Source organism: Anolis carolinensis, chromosome 1 (assembly GCF_035594765.1).
Source record: "Anolis carolinensis isolate JA03-04 chromosome 1, rAnoCar3.1.pri, whole genome shotgun sequence".
In the NCBI taxonomy this organism is placed as follows: Eukaryota; Metazoa; Chordata; class Lepidosauria; order Squamata; family Dactyloidae; genus Anolis; species Anolis carolinensis.
In genome coordinates, this window is record NC_085841.1 from 155458836 (window position 1) to 155485067 (window position 26232).

Genomic DNA, 26232 nt, shown 5'->3' on the forward strand with positions numbered 1-26232 from the left:
TGCCCGTAAAACCAGGATTAACAGTACTGTAAATCCCAGCCGCATGTACAGCCTTTGCTGCTGCAATCAAAGCATAAAGCAAGGATGAGCAAAGAGGAGCCTTCTTGAAGTTGTTGGACTGCATCTCCCAGTATCTCGCACCAGTGGCTAAACTGCCTTGGATTTATGGAAATTGCAGCTGAGCAACGACTAGATAGCTACCATCTCTATTATAAAACAAACCTTGGATAAGCAAGGATCCCTAATATAACCAACACAGAGGCTTTGGTAAAGTTCAGCCGACCCTGGCTGACCCTTCATTAGGAATTCTCTCCATTAAGTGCATATGCTTTGATTTAAGACTCAACAATAGTTTACCTGAGCAACAGCTTGGCAAGGCAGGTTGATGGGGGGGGGGGGCACACAAGGGGCTGCAATGGGCTAATCATCAGTTTTCAGTAGACTTTTTCCAGGCCAGTCAGAGCTTGAAAATATTACTTTTTTGGATTACAACTCCCCAAAACATTTAGTTAGACGTTCTCAGGCGTTTTAGACCAAATTGTCATAGTCAGATGTAGTGCAGAACATTCTGAACCTAAAATCGGTTTGCATCCAAAACCAAAGACAATAACCTTCCAAGATGTAAGTGTTATCTATTTTTCCATAGATAATTAAAATATCATTACAGTTTGAATTATGAATGAGAAATGAGATGACATTGCAATGTACTTCCTAAAAATCCAGAAAAGTTGAGCAGAAAACAGAATAAAGTGTGGTCACAACAGCGGGCCCTTCCACACATTCATATAACCCAGAATATCAAGGCAGATAATCCCATAATATCTGCTTTGAACTGGGTTATCTGAGTCCACACTGCCACATAATTCAGTTCAAAGCAGATAATGTAGGGTTTTATACAGCTGTGTGAAAGGGGACAAAGGTGTGTCTAGGTTCTAAAACATGGTTCTGGCATGAGGAATCTGGTCTGCAACATCTCCTAAAAACAAAAAGAAGGTCCTCTTCTCACAATCACATCTACATGACAGCCATCAGCAAGTAGACCAAGCATAGTTTATGCTCACTTTCAATGTGCTTAAGATATAGCAAAGCAGCTATGCGTTTTTATTATCTGCAGGAGGTTTTTACTTTAAAGCACTGTTTTCCAACAACAGTGATGTTCTCTCAGCCACAAGGGAGGGAGGAAACTTTGGCACTCAAGATGTTTTTGGACTACATTTCTCACAATTCCTTAGTACTGAATGTGTTGGAGGAATTCTGAAGATGCAAATATCTGAAGAGCTGTTCCTTTTATAGCATATTGTGAAATAATGTCCTCGGAGCAGGCTTTCTTTCCTTTTTTATTTGTTATGTTTTCTGATTAATTCCAGATTCCATTTTCTCTGCTTGTTCCTTCCTTCTTTTCTGTAATTTTTGAAACCTCTCTTCTTTCTCACAAGTGAACTTCAAATTCCAAATTGTGCAACAGACTTCATTTCACAATGTACTCAGATTATGTTCATTTCTGCCACAATGTTTTGTTATTTCTATGGATAAATGGAAAATAGATCCTCTTTTTTTTATAAATTAAAAGTTTGTTTTCAGCAGACCTGACAAAAAAAAAAGGTGAGAGAAGCCTACCAGGCAGTGTAATATCAAGCTAAAAAGGACTGAATGCAATATTTCTATTTCTAAACATCAAAGATGGTGCATTATTTAGAGTCATTTGTTATACATCAACTATGGATTTTGCTGCTCTAAGCTCCTTCTATGTCTAAGTAGTAAACATATATACCCGATTAGGCCTGGCAGCTTAGCACTATTCTGCTGAGATCCCAACAGCTTTGTTATCTGCTTCAAAGAAACCGCAAAATGGATGTGCCAGGTAACCAGCAGCAACTATAAATACTTTATCAGCATGGATATAGGATGTGGTGTGAGACACCCCTTTGCCGTCTCTTCTGCATTGGTCAGACCTCACCTGGAATAACACTGTGCCCAGTTTTAAGCACCACAATTCAAGAAGGATATTGACAAACTGGAATGTGTCCAGAGAAGGGCAATTCTAATGACCAAAGAGTTGGAAGCCAAGCTCTATGAAGAGCAATAGGGAGCTGGGTATATGTTTACTGTGGGGAAGAGAAGGTTAAGATGGGACACGATAGCTGTGTGCATTGTTGCATGACAGAACATTGGACTGGATGGCCCTTGTGGCCTCTTCCAACTCTATGACTATTTAATAAGTCCTTTGGTCCCTAGGGTGGGGTGGAAGCTCTCAATTTCTCTTCAGTATGCAAGACTCAAAGATCTGTCCCCTCAATGAATTCCTGAGCATTGAGAAACAACAGGGAGAGAGGAATGGATCACTATCATTTCATTCAGTTATTCAAGTAACAGGCAAATCCCAGCATGAAATAGTAAATGAAGCATGAGAGTGATCCCATGAGTAATCAGTATCAACAAAAGTTGTTGGGAGAGTTTAAATCAGTTGTCAACCTGTATCTGACTCATTCTCATAGACATGCCACTACATTCAGAGAGGCAGGCAAGCAGGCATTCTGAAGATGGTCTAGCAATGACGCTCTAGCCTTACAGGCTTAAAGGCAAAAAGCTGTCTATTGCACATGATTTACAATCTTGATACACAAGTCAATGCATGAACATTTGGCTGCTGTTGCAGCGGGGGTGAGGCTTAGAAAGACTTGTCACTCATATTTAGCATTCGCCCCTGCCTCTAGCAATGCTTCCCTTCTTTCACACAGTCTGCTGGTGTCAGTGGATTTCTGGCAGAAGAGCAAGGGAGGCACTTGAAAGGAGTCAGCTTGCTTGGGAAAGTGAAATGGAATAAGTAGAGTACACTGGTACGAATGAGGGAAGTGAAAAAAGTTGCCTAAAGAAGAAACAATAGCCAGCCATGAATGATCAACACAGACCACAGCTGTGATGGAGGGAGGCTAAGCAAGCATATGAAGAAACAGAGGCCTACGGACTGCCACCACAGTAATATTATAATCCAATATTACATTGCACTGTGAGGCATCATGTTGTGACTGCGCCTTTGGGGATTATGGTTGATGGGGATGGAATTCGAAGAGGAAGAAAAAACCCTCGTGATGAGGGTTCACTGGAGGAGTTGCGCAGGAAGCGACTTAGAGAGCTATATGGAGGATCTTCTGAGGAAGATTCAGATGGGGAGATGGATGCTGAGGAACAGGTGGTGGCTGGGGAAGCGGGCACTGAATGGGCACAGCCACCGGAGATGTCTGGGGATTTGGGGTCTATGGATACTTCTGAACCTGGGGTTTCTGCAGGAGCTGATCCCAATTGGGATGCTTGGAGAAGGGAGGATGGTTCTTTAAGTGTTCATGGGGCTAAGTGTGGGCAGGATGATTGGGACTCCGACGAATTGCTAGGTACTCCAGATCCACGAGCTCTAGCTGTGTGGAGCTCAGACTCTGAGTAGATTTGGGACACCTGGTGTTTGGGTGTGAGTGTTTGGTCACCCAGGAGGAAGGGGAATAAAATGGGAATGTTTGGCCACTGCACTTTGCGTGTGGCAAGGTGTTGCTGAGGCGCCATTGGGATCTCTGTGTTTCCATGAAGACTGGACTTGGACTATGATTTGAATCTGCTGTTATCACCTAGCTTGACTCTCGCTGTGTCTTATCGTGGACCTGTTTTGGATGACTGCACCCTCTTCAGACCTTGGATCGGAATTTGACCTTGCTACTGCCTTCGCCCTGTGATTGATGACTACTATCGGCTTTTGACTCCTGGCTTGCTCTTTGGACACCGCTGTTATCTCCTGACCTGACCTTGGAATCCCGGACGACGTCTTTTCACCATCCTTTTGGAGCCTTCGGCTTTATCCACATTGTGGAAGCAGTCTACTGCATTCTTAGTTTGTTTGTTTGTTTCCTGACCAATTTGGTGTTTTCTTTTGGGAACTGTTCCTTTGAAAACTACAGAGCCGGCTGGCAGGGCTTGGACTCAGAAAGTGCAGTTTGCACTAAGTTTGTTTAGCTTTGTTTTTACCTGCTTGTGTTGCTGAATTATATTTTTGTTTGAACTGCTCTTGAAGCACTGATAGTGAAGTGTTTCAAGGTTTTTTCTGTGTTAACATTACTTTTTGGCTTATCTGCTGAATAAACTCTATTTTTGTTCGCTAATTGGCGTCTGACTCTTGACACATCATCTGGAATCCTGTTCATGCACTACCGTAATTTAACAGTGGTAGTAAAGGTCACATCTACACTGATCATTTAAAAAGGACCCTAGATCAGCTCTGTGGAGGCCAAATGCCACAGGGTTGATGTGTGGGAACACGAGGCAAGGCCATTCTAATGCAGCCTTGACCTGCATTAACCAAAGTCAGGAGATACTCCAAAGTTCTGGCCCAGAATTCAGACTATTCCCTGAACTCGGGGCCATGTAAACAGTTGGCGGGTTCTGAGATGGAACTGGAACCAACTGTTTTCATCAGTCCATGTTTTCTGGGTTTGGGGCACGTATAGAGAATAGGAGGGAACTTACTGTCCTCTTCTGTTCTCCGTGCTGTGGCCTGGCCACAACTTGGCTCCTACCAGTCAGCCTTCACCTTCAGTGATGCCAGCCAGGCAGGGTGAGAAGAGAGGGGGCAGAGAAGGGGGCGGTTCCGCTTCTCCCTCCTCTCTCCTCACCCTAGCCGATGTCACCACAGGCAATGAGTGCACCATGCTGCACCAGGAGACCACCACGACACAGAGAACGGGAGGGTATGATAAGGGTGGCTGCCCAGCAGAACGAAATAGGACTTGGTGCTGCTGGGTGCTCAGGATTCCCTGTCACCTCAGCAATGGCCGGGGGAGTGAGGGGCCTGGATAAACTTTTTTTTTAAAGTCTATTTATTTGGGTCAAACGACTAGAGTAGAATATAACCAATTTTCCTCATGAGGAAATTTAGAAGATAACATAAGCAACTTATATGGTGTGCGTGTGTGTGTGTGTGTGTATACAGTACAGTCTCACTTATCCAACATAAACGGGCTGGCAGAACGTTGGATAAGTGAATATGTTGGATAATAAGGAGGGATTAAGGAAAAGCCTATTAAGCATCAAATTAGGTTATGGTTTTACAAATTAAGCACCAAAACATCATGTTATACAACAAAATTGGACAGAAAAAGTAGTTCAATATGGAGTAATGTTATGTTGTAATTACTGTATTTATCATCATCATCATCATCATTTAATTACTTATTAATCGCCCTCCATCCACGATGCTCCAGGCGATTTATGAATTTAGCACCAAAATATCACGATGTTTTGAAATCATTGACTACAAAAATGCGTTGGATAAGTGAGTGTTGGATAAGTGACTCTACTGTATATATATATATATGTATATGTGTATATATATATATATATATATAGTCATATGTAATCGCCTCCATCCCCTACTTGTATCCATCCCTTTTCCACTTTTTTCCCTCTTCTCTCCCTCTCCATTCACTCCCGTCCCCTGGGAACAGTCATACACTTCCTTTATCGTTCATACTATTGGTTGGATCATAAGGATATTCCAGTTCAATTCCTTATATATTCTGTTGCCCTTTACTTTGGCTATCAGTTTTCCCCATTCCCAATCCCATTTCCCCCCTGAGGTATCCATTAGTATATTTATTTTTCCTATCTATTATGTAATCTTGAAGCATGTAGTCTGCTAGTCATCCATACCATCTTTGCATATCCCATTTTTTATGTTCTTTCCATGCCAGGGCGACCATAGCTAGCATATATTTAGTAGTCTCATCTCAATCTTTATTGCCACTTTCCCCTTCCAACATAAGGGTAAAAAACTTTTCTTATTCCACTCTATTTTTTTGCTCTAATAATTCATCCATTTCCCCCTTTATTTTCCTATACAATTCTTATACCTTGGAACAGTCCCACCACATACGGATAAATGTTCCAGTTTCCCCACATTCATGCCAACAGCTTTTAGACGTTCTTTTTGTAATATGGGCTATTTGATTGGGGGGGGGGGGGCGTCCTATACCATTTCATCAGTATTTTCTGCTGCATTTCTTTGATCTTTAAATGTTTAAGTTTTTTTATTGAATTTATCCACAGTTTTAAGTTTTATTTCCTCTTTCTAACAGGGTGGGTCTCTAATTATATTGGTTTGTTATATATGAATCCCATAATTCCTTTCCCTTTCTCAGTTTTACATTGTAATATTTGATCTAGATCTGTCTTGAGACTTTCCTTCTTCTTCCACTCTGTAATCTTTTGCGACAGTCAGTGCCATAACAACCAACTGCTTGAACCACATTTGTCTCTTAACTTCTCTCAATCTTTCGTTGTTCCATCAGGTGCCTGGGTAACCCAGTCTGGGGCTGTGCTAGACCAGATCGATTCTGAGATAACAAATTCAAACTGGGAGAGAAATGATCACTAACACAGTGGTCAAGAAGGAAGCAAAACAAGGGAGAAGTCGGCTGCCTAGACTTAGTAGACTTTGTTTGCCTTCTCTTGCCACTGTTGTGCAACCTGGAGAAAAGTGCTACCACAGGCAAGGTTCACAACAAACAGTCATTGTGTTTTCTATTTTGTAGAATTGCACTCTTTTGAATTGCACTATTTTTAGATTGTAAGACTTGGCAACAATATTTCTATGGATTGTCAAACCGGCTTTATTTATTCATTCAAGGTTCCTCACAGGGCCTCCTGAGTTTTCCCACCAGCCTCCTCCTCAACATCACACATCACTTTTTTTTTTGCAGCCATAAGCATTTAGGAAACAGATGACACCATGTGGCAATCTCCCATTCTATCCGGCAGCTCACGCCTAAAAGGAAGCAAATTGCAGTTTTGTTTTTGCACATAAAGACAGCTTTTTGAGAGAGAGCACTGGAATTTAACCTGGGGTTGGCCATGTTTGTGTTTCCCACACAAACACAATGACAGGCATCAAAGTGATCTTATGTTATTAAAAGCATTTTCCTAGTTAGTTACTAGGAGCCCCCAGATGGCGTAGTGGACTAAGTGACTTGAAGGTTGGGTTGCTGACCTGAAAGCTGCCAGGTTCGAATCCCACCTGGGGAGAGTGTGGATGAGCTCCCTCTATCAGCTCCAGCTCCATGCGGGGACATGAGAGAAGCCTCCCACAAGGATGGTAAAAACATCAAAACATCCGGGCGTCCCCTGGGCAACGTCCTTGCAGACGGCCAATTCTCTCACTCTAGAAGCAACTCCGGTTGCTCCTGACACGAAAAAAAAAAGTTAGTTACTCCCACTGATTTTTGCAATAATTCAAATTTTACATCATTGCTTTATTAATGTATTTTATTGTATTATAAGGATGTTATGCACCTCAAACGTTTAATGTGAAATGCATTGATAACAAATATAAAAGATTTTCCCCCCTTCCTGGATCAAACACAGTACAGTGAGCCCTCAGTACCTGTTGTGGTTTTGTTCCAGGTCTCTTCATGAATACTGTACTAAAATCCATGGACACTCAAGTCCCATTATATAAAATGGATCAGTAAAATGGCTCAAATCCATGAAATAGCAGGAAATGGCAGCAGACTGTGCCTCGACATCAAGTGCTCAGTGTGCAACCAAAGGAAAGCTTCCTGTTTGAATACCCCCCCCCCTTGCACCACCAAAATATATCTGAGCCATGGTTAGTTGAATCCATGAATGAAAAACCCATAAATGAAAAACTATGAAAAACTATAACCAGACAGTGGGTTGCTGTGAGTTTTCTGAGCTGTATGGCCATGTTCCAGAAGCATTCTCTCCTGACGTTTCATCCACATCTATGGCAGGCATCCTCAGAGGTTGTGAGGTTTGTTGGAAATTATGCAAGTGGGGTGTATATATCTGTGATTAGCTGGCCCTGATTGTTTCTTGTCTGGAATTCCCCTTTTTTTGAGTGTTGTTCTTTATCAACAATCAAGGCCAGCTAATAACCTCCCAAGAAAGGATTCCCCAGGCAGGAAGCAGCCAGGCTTTGAAGCTGCAAGGCCATTCAGTGCTAATCAAGGTGATCAGCTGTAACATGCACACTTGCCTCAAACAGATAAGAGTTTTTTCTACCACCCTGGACCTTCCACAGATATATAAACCTCCCTTGCTTAGTTTCCAATAGACCTCACAACCTCTGAGGATGCCTGTCATAGATGTGGGTGAAACGTCAGGAGAGAATGATTCTGGAACATGGCCATACATGACCTTGAAGGTGTCTACGGACAACGCCGGCTCTTCAGCTTAGAAATGGAGATGAGCACCAACCTCTAGCGTCAAACACGACTAGATTTAATGTCAGGGGAAAACCTTTAACCTTATCTGAAGTTATAGCTGCCATGTGTTCAATCTATGGTTGTTGGGTGGAGAGAGGCATAGTTACACACAACTCCAGATCAAAGAAAGAAAAGGGCAGATACATCACATGCAAAATAGAGATTTCCACTACCAAAGCAAGTAGCAACCTGCACTTGGAGCTGTTAACTAAGGAAATGAAAGCAGAAGCCAGAGATTAAAAGCATGCAAGCAACTGGTATATCTGATTTAACCTACTTATTTTTATTTAATCTCCGAGGTCTATTTTGCTATTTTTCAAATCACATTTCAATGTTTTTAGAAAATCAAACTACCTGCTCACATTTGCATTTCAGTCCCTGTCTGAAAGAGAGAAAGAAGATGTATCATAGTATTTGGGTTCAAGAAACATGGCATTAAAAGATGAAGCAGAAATCTGAAAGTGTTTCAGTGCAGCCAATCCTTCAAAAAGGAACAAGGGCTAAGGAAGGATTCATCTATCTTTGAAGGAATGGAATGGAGAAGTCCATCCCTTCAGTTGAACTGGGAAGGAAGAATCATTTCTAATTTCTGTTTGTAAAATTACAAAGCAGTTGAGACTCCGAGGACTTATTCGCTGTGAAGGAATCAAGAGTCATCTATTTAATGTAAGCGGCAAATGTCTGACATTAAATGACATTTCATTCTACATTTTCACATCCAGCATTTCAAACCCTCAGGGTAAAACTCTTGTTCTTCCACATTAAGCTATGCATGACTGGTATGGGATCTCTTCCAGGGATGCACACAATTGTCATTTTTTAAAAATAACTGGCTAGAAGACATACACTGCCGTGATCAAACCTGCATCAACTGCAAATTGTCTTTAATTTTATTCCCTCTCTTTCCCCACAAAATTAAGCCTATCGTAATTGATGACATGAAAGACCACATTAATTAGAGAGATCAATTATTTGCCCTTCCTGTATGAAGACTGGCTGCGTGGAAAAGGGGAAAAGTGAATGCACTTCGCAGCAAGATTAGGGTCCATATTTCCTTTCAAAAGTGGTGGGGAATCTTTTATTTAAAAGGCTTTTTTGACCCTATAGTATTTGGTAATCACTAACCAGGCTGCAATATCAGATTCTGAGACACCGTACTACAGTGAGAGGCAATATCCCCGTTGTAGAAACTCTAGGATGAGACAGATTACACAAGCCTACAAGAATGGTATCAATAGAAATAAACAATTCAAAAAACCATTTTTAGTGCTCAATCTTGTGTTAAACTGATTCTAGAGTATCCATGTTCTCATACAAACTGAAATATATATGTTCCCCCTCACAGGAAACATACCATACATCGATCTCAAACAGTCCAAAAATCTGATGTATATACATACATGACTATACAACAACAAGTAGTCCTGGGTACAATGTCCTTGTTTCGGGAGAGTCCTTCTTCAGGTTGTGTAAATTTACAATAAATCTTTAACAGTCTTTTGATGTATGGTTATTGTCTTTTTAAACCCGTGGTCTCAGAATCTTCTCATAGTAGACTGCGGTATGTTGTTATGAATATCTTGCTGTCTCTTAGTCTTAATTATACTTGCTTGGTCCTGCTCCAATTTAAGGCCTTTCTGTGCTACTTGTATTCTAAACAAATATTTTTCATAAGATATAATTTTAGGTCATTCTTATAAAGTTTTTTGCACTGAATTCAGATCTAGGTTGGTTTTTTTCTCTATCACGTGTAGTTTTTGCGATAAGGCTAACTGAATAATTAATGCATTTACGCACTGATACCAGTAATGACTGCTTTTATGTTTTGCGCTATATCATGTCGTATAGGGCTATCGTTAATCCTGTATAATTAATTAATTATATGCCTGCTTAAGTAAGTTGCCTCTGTCAGCATATTATCTTACTCCAGCCAGGAGTAGGTCTAGATGCTCCATCCCTGTTGTGCAATATCCAACGACTAATAGGAACCTGATTGCGTAATAGCTTATTACTGATGGTGCAATGCTGAGTAAGCAGGTATAGCTATATATAACTCACTGCAGACTAGATATTTTACCTTCAGTTTTGTCTTGGACAACATTCAAGTGGCTTTGTGAAAACTTTCTTGGTAACCAGAAGTCTCCAGCATACAGAGAAGGAGTCCAGAATCTGCTTGACGCTTACAAGATGCTGGGTTGTAACATGTGACTTAAAATGTATTTCTTGCACTCCCACCTGGAATTCTTTCCTGAAAATCATGGCATGGTGAACGATGGGCAGGGAGAACGCTTCCACCAAGATATTCAGTTGATGGAGTGGCGCTACCAAGGTTTGTGGAATGCAGGCATGATGGGAGACTACTGCTGGATGTTGGACCATGAAAATCGGGAAATAAATCATATACACCAGAAAATCATTTGCAAAACATTTCTGATCAAATATAGATCGCTTAAGCCTACTGACTGACAATGGAACTTGCAAGCACACTGCAGTTGTATCATTTATATTTGATTACTCTGTTTTGATTGTAATTAGTTAATTAGATTCTATTGATATCAGTGCATAAATGCATTAATCATTCGATCAGCCTCATTGCAAAAACCACAAGTGACAGAGAAAAAAAATTAACATAGATCTGAATTCAACACAAAAAGGATCTATAAGAATGACCTAAAATTATATCTGATGAAAAATACTTGCTGGCTTGTGTTACACAAATATGATGTGAAATGTGCAAACTTTACAGTAGTCTGCTGTAATGTACCATTCATCATGTTTTAAAAAATTGACGTGATGGGAAAAAATATACATATTTAAAATCAGCATAAAATTGATTTAAACTGTGCACTCTAATTTCTGATTATTACAAAAAGTTTTTGTTGGCTTGTGTTATCTGCCTCCTTTCCAAATGAGCATCAGGGCTGGCTATGGGATGGAGACGGGTTTGGCTGCCTTGGTAAATGATTTACACAAGGAACTAGACAGAGGCAGCATGTTCCTGAAGGTTTTGCTGCATAGCAGATTTGCTGGCATCACAAGTAGTATTCTTTTCAAAACCATCTCTTTGGGATGCGACTCTGGGCAACCTTTTATCCTTCTTTCAGGAGTGAGGTTAGGAGGAAATGCCGGAACATCTCTTCCCAAATCTTTGCCTGTGGAGTTTCATTTTGTTTCCCATGTATTTAATGGATATATGAAATCAGTGGGAGAGTTTGTCCAGACCTGTGGAATTTGGCTGATGACACCCAACTCTTATTTTCCCTTTCCACCAATTCCAAGGAAGCCATTCAAATGTTAAACCACAGTATCTGGTACATTGGTAACAGAAGGGATGAGAATTACAAACTAAAGCTGAATTCAAATGGAAGGATTAGGGATTCAGCCTGTGCTGGACAGGGTTACATTCTCTTAATTCAGGTTTGTATTTTGGTTGAGCTCCTGGAATAAGCCCCGGTTAAACCAAATGCTCAGGTTTCAGGAATCATTTCAGCAGTGGCCTGTTCAGACTACAGTGCTAGTTCTGTCCTTTCGTGGAGATGTCTCATCTGGTCACAATGACACATGTCTAAGTCATATCCCATCTGGGTCATAGTAAACACTTCACATGGGGCTCCCTTTGAGAAATATTCAGAAACTTTACTGGATTCAAGATGATATGATCATACTGTTGCTCTGCGAGAAAAAGAACCTCCTGCTATTAGCAATTCAAAGTAAAATGTATGAGCTATAAAGGCACATACAGCTTAGCTCCAGGCTATATGACTCTGCCCAAATTTCTCCAGGAGAAAGCTTTGTCTTGATCACACAACTAGGCATGTTTGTTGAAGACAGCCTTCTTATTCACTGCTTCCATACTGTGACGTTTTCTCCCATGGGAAGGCTCTTTATCTTTCATTCCTTCTGTTGGGCTGGGAGAGACTTTTTTATTCAGAAAAGCTCTGGGGCATTAACTTATTTTAGCAGAAGGGTCCCCATTTCATTCGGTCATATTGGGACTTGTGCATCCATAGATTTTGGTTTCCACAGTTGGTCTTGGAACCAAGCTATGTGGACTCATTCTATATCCCATGTTTGTTGTGCCTTCAAGGTGTCTGTGACATATACAGACACTAAGGCAAACCAATCATGCAATTTCCTTGGCAGGATTTATTCAGAAGGAGGTTTACCTTCTTCTAAGATTGAGAGAGGATGACTTGTCCAAAGTCATCCAGTGAGTTTCCTTGGCCAAGCAGGGATTCAAACCCTGTCACCAGAGTCTAAGTCCACGGCTTAAAATACTACATCACAGGACTCTGAATATGTTACTATTAATTACGGTAGCAGAAAAAATGTAAATATAATACTTTGAGATCAAGTCAAAGCAAATCTAGTTGTTTTCCACATCACTGGAAGAAGTACAAGTCACACAGGTAAGTAACACATATATACTTAATTGTGACCAGCAAATGGCTTCCGAGCAGCAACATCTTATTTGCTCAAATTATAAATGGCTTAGAAGTTGGCAGGGCACAATACTGAACCACCACAATTTTGATCTATTAGAGTTCATGAAGTGCTAGAGCTAAAATGAGAACCAGAGGCACACACCACATTGCAAGAGATCAAATCCCCAAAATGAAAAAAGGGGGGGGGGAGGAGGAATCAATTGTAATATGTCAACCATTTCTTAGGGAACAGAAAAATATGATAAAGAAAATCACTCTATTTCAAGCCGCTTGAAGGGAAATGAACCAAGGTTTCCCCACTGTGACAGTGACTCAACCACATGGCTCATTTCCAGCTACTGTGATCAGTTAATGTCCCGTCTTCTACTTTACACCAGAAATACAACTGAAAGGCAATCCTTCCTACTGCAGAAATAAAACTCAGCATTGAAGGATATTAAGCAGGACGTCAGCTTACTGTCCACACTGGACCTTCCGCAGATATATAAACCTCCCTTGCTTAGTTTCCAGTAGGAGCCCCCAGATGGCGTAGTGGACTAAGTGACTTGAAGGTTGGGTTGCTGACCTGAAAGCTGCCAGGTTCGAATCCCACCTGGGGAGAGTGTGGATGAGCTCCCTCTATCAGCTCCAGCTCCATGCGGGGACATGAGAGAAGCCTCCCACAAGGATGGTAAAAACATCAAAACATCCGGGCGTCCCCTGGGCAACGTCCTTGCAGATGGCCAATTCTCTCACTCCAGAAGCAACTCCGGTTGCTCCTGACACGAAAAAAAAAGTTTCCAGTATACTTCACAACCTCTGAGGATGCCTGTCATAGATGTGGGTGAAATGTCAGGAGAGAATGCTTCTGAAACTTGGCCATACAGCCTGGAAAACTCACAACAATCCAGTGATTCCAGCCATGAAAGCCTTTGACAATGATAAATGATAACGCTTTATTTGTAGCCCACCCTATCTCTTCTTGAGGAGGGCATTCCAAAGTTGAGGGGCAGCCACCGAAAAGGCCCCACCAGCTGTGCTTGAGACAGGGGTGGGACCGAGAGTAGGGCTTCCTCGGCAGATCAAAGATCAAAGGAAAGATTTATATAAGGAGATGAGGTTTTCTAGATAGGATGGACCCAAGCCATTTAGGGCTTTATAGGTAATAGCCAGCACTTTGTATTTAGCCTGGAAGTGGACCAGTAGACAGTGGAGCTGCCGCAACATGGAAGTTGCCCGCTCCCTGTACAGCACTCCAGTTGGTACTATGTTTTGACTTTAATTGGCATGAAACCATCCTTCGGACTCTGGTGAGGCTGAAAAGTCTAACTTGTCCCTCCCTAAAGTGGACATAGGACATATATACTTGAGTATAAGATGAGTTATTCATCCCTTTTTTAAGATTTTATAGGACAGAACTATCACATTTAAAGTAGAATAAACACATATGAATGGACCCAGGAAAAATATGCTAAAGGATATTTTGGTATCAACATATGTAGAGTTTATTTTGTTTTTATATCAAGACATTTAACTCACATTCAGACATTCTGATGCAAATAAAAACAACATAAACCGAGGAGAACAAAGCCAGAGATGAGATCTGTTAGTAATAATCAGTCAAACGCAGCTACAAAGAGTTTGCCAGATGAGATGACAACAGATAACAGTTGGCTCTCTGTATCCACCGATTTTGCATCCACAGATTCAACCATCCACAGCTTGCAAATACAAGAAGTCCCCAAGTTAGAACACGATACCATAGGTTTTGTAGGTTTGTTCTTAACTTGAATTTGCATGTAAGTCGAAACAGGCACATTTTTAAAATGCAACACCAACTAATATATATATTAGCTTTGGACAGCATGGGGAAGGGTTAACATTCCTCTGGTGTTTGTTTTACTGTCTGTGCTCCTGTTACAAAGGTTCCACCTCACTTTCTGTCCCTGTGAGAACTGGTTTTGGAAAATTTGGTTTGTTGTGGAAACAAGGATTGGTGCTAAAGCTTCACTGGAGACATCATTTCCCCATTATAACTTTTTCAGGAGTGAATTTGCCTTCTTATGGATAAATAGCTTCCTCTCACTTCCTGTTGTCTCAGCCCCCCCCCCCTTAACTATTTATAAGTCAGGTGTCTATAACTCTTGAAAATATTCCCCCAACTAAAAGAAAAAAAGATTTTGCTATTTTATATCATAGACAACAGGCAATGCCATTGTTGATACTGGGACCTGGGCATCCACAAATTTTGGTATCCATGTGGGTTCTGGAAACAAACCCATCAGATACCAAGGAACCACTATACAATGTACCATAAATACTCGAATATAAGCCGAGGCACCTAATTTTACCACACAAAACTAGGAAAACTTATTAACTCAAGTATAAGATGAGGGTGGGCAATCCAGCAGCTACTAGTAAAAATCAAAAGTTAAAATAAAATAGATACCAATAAAATTCCATTAATTGAGACATCACTAGGTTAAATGTTTTTGAATATTTACATAAAACTGTAATTTAAGATAAGACTGTCCAACTCTTGATTATATATATACTCGAGTATAAGCCAACCCGAATATAAGCCAGCCAGGATCCTCACTTGAGTATAAGATGAGGGGGGCTTTTTCAGCCCTAAAAAGAGATGAAAAACTCAGCTGATACTCAAGTATATACGGTACTTATAAAATACAACTGACAGCAATAGCCTTGTTGGGATGGAGCAAAAGTTGACTTGCCGTTGCAGTACTGTTCCAAGTTTCTTTTCCCCTACAGCTCAATGGGGAAACATTTTTAAAGCTATGTTACATAGTTACATGAAAAGTAAAACTTTTTTGGCTTGATTGCCCAATTTCTATTTTAAAGCTTCTAATGAAAGGAAACACAAATATTTCTCATAATAGGGCATGTTACAAACATCACAATAACCCATGGTTTCATATTTATGCACAGCTAATGGTTCATTATAGCTAATGGCTACAATGAACCATGCTGTCACTCCTATTTCTAGTTTATTTTAATTCCACTCTAAGTTTCTTCTTCAGGGTTGGGGGAAAAGCTGGGGTCAAGGAGCGACACTGTCGATCATTACAAGGCATTGTTTAAACAAGTCCAAATTCATAAGTTAACACACAGAATCAGTTCAGATTGTAGTTTATGGCTGATTAGGAAACACAGTATGTTATCTAAGTGGGTTTGCTCATCACAACAAGTTTGATAGCAACATATGAAACTATAGCTTGCCATGGCATTCAAGTACAAAGGGGCGGGGAGGAACTTAGAAAGTTACAAAAGGACAAAAACACTCATATTATCAAAAGCACAAAGTGAAGTGTGTACAAAAAGTATGGAAAAGCATTGAAATAAAAATGCATAACCACGATGTAAGAAATGTAGAACTATGACTGCAAAAACAGTGGTGCAAACAATGTTATGAACAAAGAAGCTCAAAATAAATATATATTAATCTAATGCTGTCATTAAAATATGTAAAGAAATTTAAAATGATACACACTCTGTGTTGTTAAGCTTGTTTACACATCAACCTAGTGCTTTTTTCCCTGACAAAGATGTAAACAAGTGGAACTTTGTTAAACACACTGGACCTGCTACTTTGAGGTTTCTTCTACAGTGAAAATTGATTTTTGGTCCGAATAAAACCGCGAAACAGTAACACAAGCCTGGGATGACCATCATTAAGAATACCATACCATTTGTCATATATACATTCTCACCATTAATTTGCTTTCTAATATCAGACTGCTTCTGGATGAATATCTCAGAGGATTAGACTGTTGTGTTATCAGTACATTAGATTGATTGTTATAATATAATCATATAATAATAATAATATGCTTTATTTATATTCCGCTCTATCTCCCTAAGGGGACTCGGAGCAGATTACAGGTACATATATGGCAAACATCCAATACCGTTAATACAACTGACAAAGACAGACAGTACATGCATAAACAGAGGCAAGGCTTGTTAATACATCATTAGTTTTGGTATGTCTATATACTTTTCTAAAATCAGACCGTGCATGGATAAATACTTTTCAATTATCAGCCCCTTTGTTTATAGGGATGTATGCTGAATTGTTTGCAACAATAATTGCTCTATTTCTGCAGAGACCACTTCATGGCTTTTATCCCAGTCATGGACCTTGATTATTAACATTCTGATAGCAATGCATTATTTTTCAGACTGTTATATTATATAGGTTTAACATTATCTGGAATTTTGGAATCTGAAATACTCCAAAATTGTCCAGATGGGCAACTGAGACAATGATAATGTAAAGTTTCAAGGGACTCTATACCCCTGAAAAAATGACATTTTCTATAGCCCCCAGTGGCGCAGCGTATTAAAGCGCTGAGTGCTGAACTTGCGGACCGAAAGATTGTAGGCTTGAATCTGGGAAGCTGAGTGAGCGCCCACTGTTAGCCCCAGCTTCTGCCAACCTAGCAGTTCGAAAACATGCAAATGTGAGTAGATCAATAGGTACTGCTCCAATGGGAAGGTAGCGGCACTCCATGCACTCTTCCGGCCACATGATCTTGGAGGTGTCTACAGACAACGCTGGCTCTTCGGCTTAGAAATGGAGATGAGCACTAACTCCCAGAGTTAGACATGACTGGACTTAATGTCAGTGAACACCTTTACCTTTAACCTATATACAAGTCAAAATATGTATGTTGGTTTGTCCGCATGACTTGATGGATTTAGACCAAACTTGGTCCACATACCTTTTCTTATCCAACTTAAAATAATGAAGAGGTTTGAACTAAAATAAACATCACTTTCAAGCCCAGAGATATGGGAAAGAAAACCGGGGACAGCAGCTCCTGTAATAGGAAATGCTGGCTAGATACACTAGTTCACATCTAGAAAGGATATGTTAACACACACTACATGCCTGCATTAACTACAAAGACCAAGAATATACAGTGTTTCTTATAACTATATGTGCTGACAGAAAAGGTACAGTGAGATCAATAAAAAATTCAGCTATATATCTGTAATCTCTGCTGAAAGCTTACCTACACCTTGCTCTGAAATAAACCTCACCAAATCCTAGTCAACATGACACTTTTTGCTATTCACAGCACATGCACTCCAGCTAAACTAACAGATTAAACAGATCAGTTTTCGGCTGTGACGAATACTAGTCTAGGTAATCGGTTGAAGTAAGGCCAACCGCTGGCATGAAACATCTGTTTGCTCCCTTCCCCAAGGAGGAATTACATTTTAATGCCTTACCTTGCACACAGTTTGGGAAGGTAATTAATAGCTGCATTTGGGGAAGTAATTAAGAATTCAGTTCTTCCACTGAGAATACGGCAATGCTCACCAAAAGAGAGCCAATGCTGCCTGGATAATGTTCAGCAAATGACAGTTATTGATTAGAGGGCTTTCTAGTTATTAACTGTTACTCAGTATATATAGTGTATAGAAAGATAGTGACAATAGCACATTATATGCCTCCAAATGTACATTTATTAGTATGCGTAATCTTAATGTGTTTTAATCTTTGTTCTATGTCTTTTAATATACCGTGTTTCCCCCAAAATAAGACAGTGTCTTATATTAATTTTTGCTCCCAAAGATGCGCTAGGTTTTATTTTCAGGGGATGTCTTATTTTCCCATGAAGAAGAATTCACATTTATTGTTGAACAAAAAAATGAACATTTATTATATACTGTACTGTAATTGTCATCACAAACCAACATAACCAGACAAATTATCAATAATTTCTTGTTACTACCATTATTTCCATGTACAACTGGTGTGTACATTTACCAATCCTGCATGCTCTGGTGTTCTGTTTGGTGGGTGCCAGGCATGCTTTCAAACTAAAACTTTCCTAGGTTTTACTTTCAGGGGAGGCCTTATATTTAGCAATTCAGCAAAACCTCGACAAGGTCTTATTTTCAGGGGATGTCTTATTTTCGGGGAAACAGGGTATGTACTGTATTTTAATGGTCATGTTTCATATGTGTATTAACTATGTTGTACCCCACCTCGAGCCATGAGGACAGAAAGGCAATGAATAAAATTATTACTATTATTAAATGGATACAGCAGTTTTACTGTATTGCAATCATTCCTAATCCCGAGTCCTACGATTTTGGACTTTCATCATTTTCAACCAGGACAGCAAATGAGCAGGAAATGTGGGATTTTTAGTCAAGCAAGACCTGTGAAGCCAGTGCTGGTAATTATAGTATTCTAAAGTGAATGAATGTCCCAAATACGAATCACAATGCTTTCTGAATTCTGTGCAAAGGAAAGAAATGATGATATTTTGACTGGGACTAAAAGAGTTATACAAGAAAGGAGGATATTTATAAGGCAGGTCAAGGACTAAAGAAATCCCCAAAAGCAAGGCAGGCGGTAAATGAGTACAGTAGAGTCTCACTTATCCAAGCTAAACGGGCCAGCAGAAGCTTGGATAAGCGAATATCTTGGATAATAAGGAGGTGTGACGGCGCGAGTGGCGCCATCTATATGTCAAGCTATAAGTTTCAAGATCTGAATTGTTGTATCATGCCTGATTTTGCCCTTACCCTGTAAATGTAGTTGGATTGGTTATTTATATCTGTCAATCAATGATGTTTGTACCTGTTATATTGCTCACTCAGCAAAACTGTTTGGCTTCACCTCTTCCCCGAGTAGGACAGTGTTTCCTCTTTTCATTCCACCAGCAAGCTCTCTATCGGATGGACGTGAGAGAGAGACTTGGCACTAAAAGCCCTTCAAAAGTTACCTCTCAGCACCAATTCTGAGGTTCTTACCCTTGGGACTCGCACTTCATGTTCAGGGCCAACCTGAACAACGTTGAGGAGTCTCAAGCGCCTTCACATCAGTCCTTTGGCAACAGAGGAAGACTCTTGTCTTCAGATATAGGTCATTGGACTGAGGCTGAGTTTGCTCCGGCATTCACAGCCAGAGAAAGAGGGATCTGGACAAGCTTCATGGACTTAAACAATCAAAGACTGCAATGTATATTTTCTTTTACCCCCTTTGTGAACAATAAACCCAGTTTTTGAGTTAACTACAGTGTTTTGGTCCTTGGGAGTTCCAGTTTCCCTAAAGGAGGGCAAGAAGCAATCCCCTGGGGAAAGATGTCACGTCCATGCCTCTTTCACTAAGAGTTTACAGCCCCAGACGCGACGGCACAGGAGGGATTAAGGAAAAGCCTATTAAACATCAAATTAGGTTATGATTTTACAAATTAAGCACCAAAACATCGTGTTATACAACAAATTTGACAGAAAAAGTAGTTCAATATGCAGTAATGTTGTGTTGTAATTACTGTATTTACGAATTTAGCACCAAAATATCATGATTTATTGAAAACATTGACTACAAAAATGGCTTGGATAATCCAGAAGCTTGGATAAGCGAGGCTTGGATAAGTGAGACTCTACTGTATATGCATGGTAGGTAATGGACAAAGGCTGCAGCCACATTGCAGAATTATAGCAGTTTGACACCATATTACCTGCTATGGCTCATTGCTATGGAATTCTGAGATCTGTAGTTTTGTGCAATATTTATCCTTCTCTGTCAGAGAGCTCTAGTACCATAATAAACTACAAATCACAAGGTCCCATAGAATGGAACCATGGGAGTTAAAGTGGTGTCTAACTGGTATAATTCTGCATTGTGGATGGTTTATAAGAAAGAGGAACCTGGATGGATGCTCAAGAATCGAGGGAAGAAAGGTTTAGTTCAAAAAGAGGCAACGAAGATAGCCAAAACAGCACACAAGCCACATTGTTCCACACACTAAATGACATTTTGAACAGCTGCACACAAGTTTCTCCTTAGTTCCCAAATAAAATGTTCCCTTGTCAGCAAATTAAAAACCAGAGCTTTGCAGAAACCATTAATTTGGCACAGAGTTGCAAAATGAAGGATAGCATACAACTGGCCAAAATGTCAAACAGGACCCAGGGATAAAAGGAACTGGGCATTATTAACCAGTTATGTAACAGAATTGTGGAGATATTATGTGAGGAAACAAGGGAAAATACAAAACGATCGCCTAATTAGGATTAAAACTGGGCACATGACATTAAAATTTGTCTTAAGATTCATCTGCACTGTAGAATTAATGTAGCTTGACTCCACTTTAATTGCAATGGTTCAATGCTACGGAATCACAGGGTTTTTAGCTTTGCAAGGCCTTTTGTCAACGAGTGCTGGTACAGTGTAGATGTACCCATAAACTACTTATTATTTTAAAAGAGCATATCTTTGGAAGACAACTGAGCACAGGCATGGAAGAACAAAGGGGATTCATACTTCTCTCATGGTTGTTTCCTGCACATTTCTTTTCTCTCAAGCTACTTCCCTTTTTCTCGTGGGGTCTCAAATTTGCTTCCTAACTATCTTCCACACCCACCAAAAGAAAAAACAGACAGATGATGTGGAGAAACCTTTCTATGAGGTTGCTGTGAGTTTTCCGGGCTGTATGGGCATGTTCCAGAAGCACTCTCTCCTGATGTTTCACCCACATCTATGGCAGGAATCCTCAGAGTTTGTGAAGTCTGTTGGAAGCTAGGCAAGTGGGGTTTATATATCTGTGGAAAGTCCAGGATGAGATAAAGAACTCTTGTTTGTTTGAAGCAAGTGTGAATGTTGCAATTGATCACCTTGATTAGCACTGAATGGCCTTTCAGCTTCATGGTCTGGCTGCTTACTGCCTAGGGGAACCCTTTGTTGGGAGGTGTTAGCTGGCCCTTATTGTTTCTTGTCTGGAATTCCTCTGCTTTCTGAATGTTGTTCTTTATTTACTGTCCTGATTTTAGAATTTTTTAAAATACGAGTAGCCAGATTTTGTTCATTTTCATTGTTTCCTCTTTTTTGTTGAAACTGTTCACATGCTTGTGGATTTCAATGGCTTCTCTGTGTAGTCTCTATGATGTTATTGTTTATGTATGTGTGTCCAAGGTGACCCATGCTTTTTATAGGATTTTCTCAGGCAAGGAATATTCAGAAGTATTTTGCCTTCCTATGAAATATGACCTATAGCACCTAGCATTCAAATCTGGCCTCCCATCCAAGTACCAACCAGGCATGGTCCTGCTTAACTTTAAAGACAGGAACTAATCCCTTCATTCCTTGCCTGAAAACAGTACTTATCAGGTCAGTTCCTCCACATACCTTAATGCAAAATTTTGCCCATCCTAACAGCCGATAAGGCAGGGAAGATTATCTACTGAGAGGCTTCGAATGTCACTGCAATACAGTTATAGTTTCACATGACATCATTATAGTACTTTCATTCCACTTTGTCTGGCATGGTTGCATCCTATGGGATCTTGGGATTTGTAGCTTGGTCAGAGGCACCAGAGCTCTCTTGGCTGAGGATGCTAAAGTAAAGATAAAGGTTTTCCCCTGACATTAAGTCTAGTCGTGTCTGACTCTGGGGGTTGGTGCTCATCTCCATTTCTAAGCCGAAGAGCCAGAGTTGTTCGTAGACACCGCTAAAGTCATGTGGCTGGCATAACTGCATGGAGTGCTGTTACCTTCCCGCCAGAACTATACCTATTAATCTACTCACATTTGTATGTTTTGAACTGCTAGGTTGGCAGAAGCTGGGGCTAACACCGGGAGCTCACTCTGCTCCCCGGATTCAAACCACTACCTTTCGGTCAGCAAGTTCAGCAGCTCAGCAGTTTAATCTGCTGTGCCAGCGTGGGCCCCCCTCCAAATCCCAGGAATTCAAAGGATGGAAGCATGGAGTTAAAGTGGAATTCACAGCGTTATAAATATGTCACATAAATGAGGTCCCAGAAAAGCAGACCAACAAAAATAAGACAAAAGTGGTGGTGAAATATCACAGATGGACTAGAACCAGTCAGCCACTTCTTAAAACAACAAGTATCAAATACCATTTCTCCCCTTGACCTGATATGGCACTGTGGAGAAAACATTAAACTTCTAAAGTTTCCAGGCTTTCAGGTAGGTCAACCTCATATTTGACCCTAGGAAACCTGCCCATCTCTGCAGAGCCAATGGCCCAACCAAAACTTTGTATCTTGTTTTTTAGGTCTGTTCCTGGAGTTATTTGAAGTGTTGATTTAGAAAATTGCATTGGATAGACCACATCAACTCTAGTTTCTTAGATATGATTATCATGGGTGAAAAGATGAAGACAGGTACAGTATATAGCATATGGTCTGTATCTCAAAAAGTAGAGCTGTTGGGGAAAACTGGTGCCATTTTTGGAATCGGCAGGTCAAATATACCCAGAGACAGGGCTAATATTGGAGGAACCAAAATGTGTATTGGCCATTGTAGTAGTAGTAGCAGTTGCAGTAGTAGTAATAATTTGTCACCTGACTCTCAAGGCTCGAGGAGGGGTACAACATGATTAAAATACATAAATAAAATGTGCCTCAACATGAGAGGTGACACTGAAAAATCGGAGGCGGGGCAATGTTGAGAGAGTAAAGTATATTCCCACTTTGGTGGAAATACATGGTACCACATCAGAGCTATATTGCATCGCACTATCTCTATGGAAAACCTCAACTGCAATAGCAATAAAAAGAACTAGAGACAGTGACATGGGTGGGGGGAATAACAGGAAAACAGGGAGAAACTGTTTAACTGATCAACAGGTTGAGAGCCACTGTGCTAGAGAGAGTGGTTTGGGGTGAATACACCATGATTTATAGGAGTTGTAGGGACTGGGACGTCTAGTTCACCTGCAATCTAAGAGCACTCTGAACCCCACCAACGATGGACCTGGAACTAACTTGCCACAAAGACCCAATATGGTCACCTTTGAATATTGGCAGGGTTTGGGGTGATTGACCTTCACATCCAGGAGTTATAGTTCACCAGTATTCAGAGAATACTGAACCCAACTGATGATGGATCTGGACCACATTTGGCACACAGACCCAACATGGCCAGCTGTGCAAACAGACAGGGTTTGGGGATGATGGCCCTGGGAATCTGGGGGTTGTAGTTCACCCTTATCCAGAGAGCACTGAACCCAACTGACGACATATCTGGACCAAACCTGGCACAGAGACCCAACATGGCCAACTTTGTATACTGATGGGGTTTGGGGTGACTGACATTGCCATCAGGGACTTATAGTTCAACTGTATTCAGAAAACACTGAACCCAGCAGATGACGGATCTGAAACACATTTGGCAAACAGACTCAAGATGGCCAACTGTGAATACTCATGGAGTTTCGGAAGAATTGACCCAAGATTTTGGGGAATTGTAGTTCACCCCCATCTACATGCATTTTCTAATGGGAGCATTCATACAAAACAAAAGCAAAGACAGAGGTTTTTTCCTAAGAAATAGCGTAACATATGACCAAACTGATATTACCTAACATCCAAAAACAAACAAGGCCCTTTTCAAATAACCCGGACATCCCTGGGAACCCAAGCTAGTAAGTAATAACCTTCACTTTGCACTGGGACTGGAAGCAGGTAACAGATTATTCAGTCTAACAACTGAAACCACTGCCTTGCATAGTTATACAGTAGAGTGTCGCTTATCCAACGTTCTGGATTATCCAACGCATTTTTAGTCAATATTTTCAATACATCATGATATTTTGGTGCTAAATTTGTAAATACAGTAATTACTACATAGCATTACTGTGTATTGAACTACTTTTTCTGTCAAATTTGTTGTATAACATGATGTTTTGGTGCTTAATTTGTAAAATCATAACCTAATTTGATGTTTAATAGGCTTTAATGAGTCCCCTTTGGGGTGAGAAGGGCGGGATATAAATGTCGCTAATAAATAAATAATAATCTTCCTTAATCTCTCATTATCCAACATATTTGCTTACCCGATGTTCTGCCGGCCTGTTTGCGTTGGATAAGCGAGACTCTACTGTATCTGGTTGTATACCACAAGAGAAGATTTTACTCTAAAGGGTTTTTGGCATCCTGGGATTTGTAGCTTTGCAAGGTCTTGAGCCTCCTCTGTCCCAAGAACGCTGGAGCCTCACCAAACTACAACTCCCAGGGCTCTGCTGCATTTGAGGCTCAATTGGGGAGAGGAGGATGAAAACCTTGGGAAACTACAACTCCCAGGGTGCCATAGGCAGCGGGCCAGGGCAGTTCATGCGGAGCCAGGCTGCATGAAGGCTCCAGGGCAGAGCGAACACACCCACTTTCCCAGCCCCACCTCCTGGGAGCGAAGATGAGGCGAACTAGTGCTCCCAGGGCTTGCAGCTGCAATGTGCCTTGCAAAGCCCCGGCCCCGCCCTCTCTCTGCTGCTGCTGCTGCTGCTGCTCACCTGTCCTCGGAGACGCTGAGGATGCCCTCTTCCTTGGGCACAATCGCGGCCATGGTCACGGCGTCCTGGGAGCCCTCCACTTGGCCCAGGAGGAGCGGGCGCCGGGTCAGGGGCGCGCCGGGCGGGGCATCCGCGGCCATCGGAACAGCGCCCGGAACAGCCACACTCCCGCCGCCGCTGCTGCTCCTCTCCTTCCACAACCAGAATCCCACGACAGCCGAGCTGGCCCGGCGCGCCTGCGCACTACGGGGAAAGCCGGAAGCCACGGAGGCGGGGAGGGCAAAGAGGATGCGGGGATACGGTCTCCAGCGTTCACCCACGCGACTTCCGGATCCCCAGTGCCGCTCTCAGAGACTCAGACAGGGACATTATTTCAGAACGCAGCAATGCTGGGACACTCTGACAACCACCCTTGTCAAATTGCACAGAGAAGCCTTTAAGCCGACCCGAGTCCCCGTTGGGGAGATGGTGGGGGGTAATAAATAAAGTTTTATTATTATTATTATTATTATTATTATTATTAAATCCACACGCATGTGGGCAACTTCAACAGAAAGGAGGAAACCATCAAAAAAGAACACAACCTGGCTACCACTATTAAAAAAAAATTCTAAAATCAGGACGGTGAATAAAGAACAACACTCAGAAAACAGAGGAATTCCAGACATGAATTAATCAGGGCCAGTTAACAAAGGATTTCAACAAAGGATTCCCCCAGGTAGGAGGCAGCCAGACAATGAAGCTGCAAGGCTACTCAATGCTAATCAAGATGGCCAATTGCAACATTCACACCTTCCTCAAACATCCAAGAGTTCTTTCTCCCACCCTGGGCACCATGCCACAGATATAGAAGCCCCACTTGCCTAGTTTCCAACAGACCTCACAACCTCTGAGGATGCCTGCCATAGATTCAGGTGAAACATCAGGAATGAATGCTACTGGAACATGGCCATACAGTACAGAAAACTCACAGGACTCCAGTGATTCTGGCCATGAAAGCCTTGGACAACAGATTGAAGAATAATTCTTATCTAAGTGTTGTCGAAGGCTTTCATGGCCGGGATCACAGGGTTGTTGTATGTCTTTCGGGCTGTGTGGCCATGTTCCAGAAGCATTCTCTCCTGACGTTTCGCCCACATCTATGGCAGGCATCCTCAGAGGTTGTGAGGTATGGAGAAAACTAAGCAAAGAGGTAAATATATATCTGTGGAAAGTCTAGGGTGAGAGAGGTCAGTGTGAATGTGTGTA

The 26232-nt window shown here is 41.2% G+C and overlaps 1 protein-coding gene across 2 annotated transcripts in view; it reads right to left on the reverse strand.

Moving 5' to 3' along the window:
- Positions 1-25233, reverse strand: part of wdfy2 (WD repeat and FYVE domain containing 2) — a 62799-nt gene extending 37566 nt beyond the window's left edge. The window contains exon 1 of one of the 2 annotated variants that reach the window (XM_003215330.4): positions 24985-25233. In XM_003215330.4, the coding sequence (XP_003215378.1) occupies positions 24985-25124 (140 nt within the window). In that variant the 5' untranslated portion in view covers positions 25125-25233. The remainder of the gene's footprint in view (positions 1-24984) is intronic. The other variant, XM_062984520.1, reaches the window with a different exon arrangement.
- Between the last annotated feature and the right edge of the window lie 999 nt (positions 25234-26232).